The sequence below is a fragment of the Nanorana parkeri genome, unplaced genomic scaffold (assembly GCF_000935625.1).
Source record: "Nanorana parkeri isolate BGI_ZX_2015 unplaced genomic scaffold, ASM93562v1 scaffold351, whole genome shotgun sequence".
In the NCBI taxonomy this organism is placed as follows: domain Eukaryota; kingdom Metazoa; phylum Chordata; class Amphibia; order Anura; family Dicroglossidae; genus Nanorana; species Nanorana parkeri.
The window spans coordinates 1195334-1198293 of NW_017306619.1; the positions used below are offsets into that span (position 1 = coordinate 1195334).

The 2960-nt window shown below is 46.6% G+C and overlaps 1 protein-coding gene across 1 annotated transcript in view; it reads left to right on the forward strand.

Moving 5' to 3' along the window:
* Positions 1-920: 920 nt before the first annotated feature.
* KLHL40 (kelch like family member 40) overlaps positions 921-2960 on the forward strand; it is a 13872-nt gene continuing 11832 nt past the window's right edge. Inside the window, exon 1 of the mRNA XM_018558646.1 lies at positions 921-2143. Coding sequence (XP_018414148.1) covers positions 1010-2143 — 1134 coding nt within the window. The 5' untranslated portion in view covers positions 921-1009. The remainder of the gene's footprint in view (positions 2144-2960) is intronic.

Sequence of the window (2960 nt, forward strand, 5' to 3'; positions counted from 1 at the left end):
GCTCGCGCCGACGTTCGTAGTACTGTACCTCCTAGACATTACAGGAAGTTGTAAGATGTGCAGACGAGGAGTGCCCGCCTCTTCTTCTGGACCAGGTACTGTACATCACAGGAAATTGTGCAAACAAAGTAGAACTCCATGCAAATGTAATTTTTGTTTAGTTTTGACTAGTTTGGAGGAGGATTAGAGCCCCTGTGAGGACAGCAAAACAAATGTTACGGGGGGTTATCTCTTCCCTATCCAAAACTAAAAAATTTACCTGTTCCATCTTACACACAAATTCAACAAACCTACAGTCCCTATCTTGTTCGTAACCCCCGGGGACAGCCTGTAACTGGGATCTTGCAGAGTGGAACGATGGCCTGGCGCCTATTGATATACCCAGAGTTCCTGAGCTCGAGATTTGGGGGATAATTTAGGCAAAGAAAGTGAAATTGGGATAATTGCCGGCAGGCCCAATTATATTTTTTGTTTTTATTATGGAGAAGGAATCTCGGTTGGACGTTGTGGACTTTCAGGCACGTGTGATGGAACATTCAGGATCTGAATAGAGCTTCCGTCGGCTTCTGTTACAAAGGTGAGATCAGAAAACATTTCAGCCTCGGAGTCATGAATCTGGATCTGGGACCCTTGAACAATTTCAATGTGAAAACTGGTCACAGCCCTTCTTGGTAACAAGGACCTGGGTAGGACCTCGAGTGATGAGTCACGCTTGGGTGAAGAATGTCTGGTGTTCCCTCCTGGTGAAGGCAGCTGTCCCCTCTAGTTGTCCAATGTGTCACGTCAAGTAGTGATCACGTTACAGTCATAATTCCACTGCTTTGTAATGCTGTTACTATATATATATATATAGACAGGCAGCTGATGAGCGTGGTCAGCTGTAATAGCAGGACTTTGCGTTGGAGTGTCAGAGGTAAGAAAGTGCCATCTGAGATTCATTCACAGCCGTGGAAAGACCTGTCCGCCCAGGCTCTGTGGGCATAGAGAAGAAACTGATCCTCCTTTGAAAATGGCACTTCCCAACCAACAAGCCGAAGAGCTGCGGCTCTACCAGCAAACTCTTCTTCAAGACGGGCTCAAGGATATGCTGGACCACAATAAATTTATAGATTGCGTTTTGCGGATCCAGGGAAAAGAGTTCCCCTGCCACCGCCTGGTCCTGGCAGCCTGCAGCCCCTACTTTCGTGCCATGTTCCTCTCGGACTTAGAAGAGAGCAAGAAGAAGGAGATCGACCTTGAAGACGTGGATCCCGACGTGATGGGGAAGATCCTTCACTACATCTACACCTCGGAGATCGAGATCACCGAGAAAAATGTCCAGGATATATTCTCAGTGGCCAACATGCTCCAGATCCCTTCCATATTCACTGTGTGCGTATCATTCCTTCAGAAGAAACTGTGCCTTAGTAACTGCTTGGCTATCTTCCGGCTGGGCCTCATGTTGGATTGCCCTCGCCTGGCGGTCTCGGCGCGCGATTTCCTCTGCGATCGTTTTAACCTCATCACCAGGGACGAGGAGTTCAGCCAGCTCTCCCCCGATGAGCTCATTGCTGTTATCTCCAGCGACTCCCTCAACGTGGAGAAGGAAGAGGATGTATTTCAGGTGGTCATGAAGTGGGCGGCCAAGGATAAAGAGAACCGGGTCAAGGACTTGCCGGTCGTCTTTGAAAGCGTTCGGTTTCGCCTGATACCCGAAGACTACATCAAGAACAATGTGGAGAAACACGAGCTGGTCAAGTCAAACTCCGAACTCTTGAAAAAGCTCCAGATGGTCACCGACGCCCAAGGCGGCAAACTACCGGTGCTCAGAAAGAAAGCGGCGCCGCAGAGCAAAGACGGGGAGAAAGTTGTCAATGGTGACGTGAAGGAGGAAGAGGAGGAGGACGAAGAAGTCTTACCGGGAATTCTAAATGACACTCTGAGATTCGGCATGTTCCTGAAGGACCTTATCTTCATGATCAGCGACACCGGAGCCGTGGCCTATGACCCAATTGCCAACGAATGTTTTTTTGCCTCGTTGTCCGCTCAGATCCCTAAGAATCACGTCAGTTTGGTCACAAAAGAGAACCAGATTTTCGTGGCTGGTGGACTTTACTACAACGAGGAGAGCAAGGAAGAGCCACTGAGCTCCTACTTCCTGCAGGTAAGATTTGCAATGAAGGGCGACGTCCTTCCAAGTAAGTTCCTTCTAGTGAGAAGGTTCCTTCACGAGCACACTGAGGCTCCTTCTAGAACAACGTAATATTATAGGTGATCCCCATAACAACTATGGAGACCTTAACCCCTTCATGACTGAGGCCTTTTTTCCATTTTTTGCACCCATGTTATATTCCACATTTTAGGCCTGAAAATTATTTAAAACCCCCAAACATTATATATTTTCTGAATGCCAAGACCCTATAGAATAAAATGGTGATAGTTGCAAATTATTATGTTGCGCAATATTAGCGCAACTCCTTATTAAACCCCCAAATTTAGTGACAAATGTAATTAAATGCCCCAGAACACAATAAAATACCCATTTTTTTAATGAATATAAAAGATGAGGTTACAACGAGTAAAACGATACCCAACATGCCCAGTTTACAAATTGCGTGCGTCCGTGAAACGGCGAATAACTGCAGTACCCCAAAAAGTCCATAGAAGACGCTTTAAAAGCCCCCACAGGTCATCAATTTAGAGATACCCCAAAATACTGGCCCTAGAATTATTGCTCTCACTCCGGCGTGCACGGCGATACCCAACATGTGTAGCGCGTTCGTCGTTTTCATATGTAGGCGCACCCGACGCGTGTTTACGTGGCGACGCGCGTGCTCACGGGGAGGGGGACTTTAAGAAATTTTTTTACATTATTTTTTGATTTATTTTATTCAATTTTAATTTAAAAAACTGTTTGTTTTTTTTAACTTTACTTTTGACTGCTATCACATGGGGGGGGGGGGGGGTTAAAAGCCCCCCCC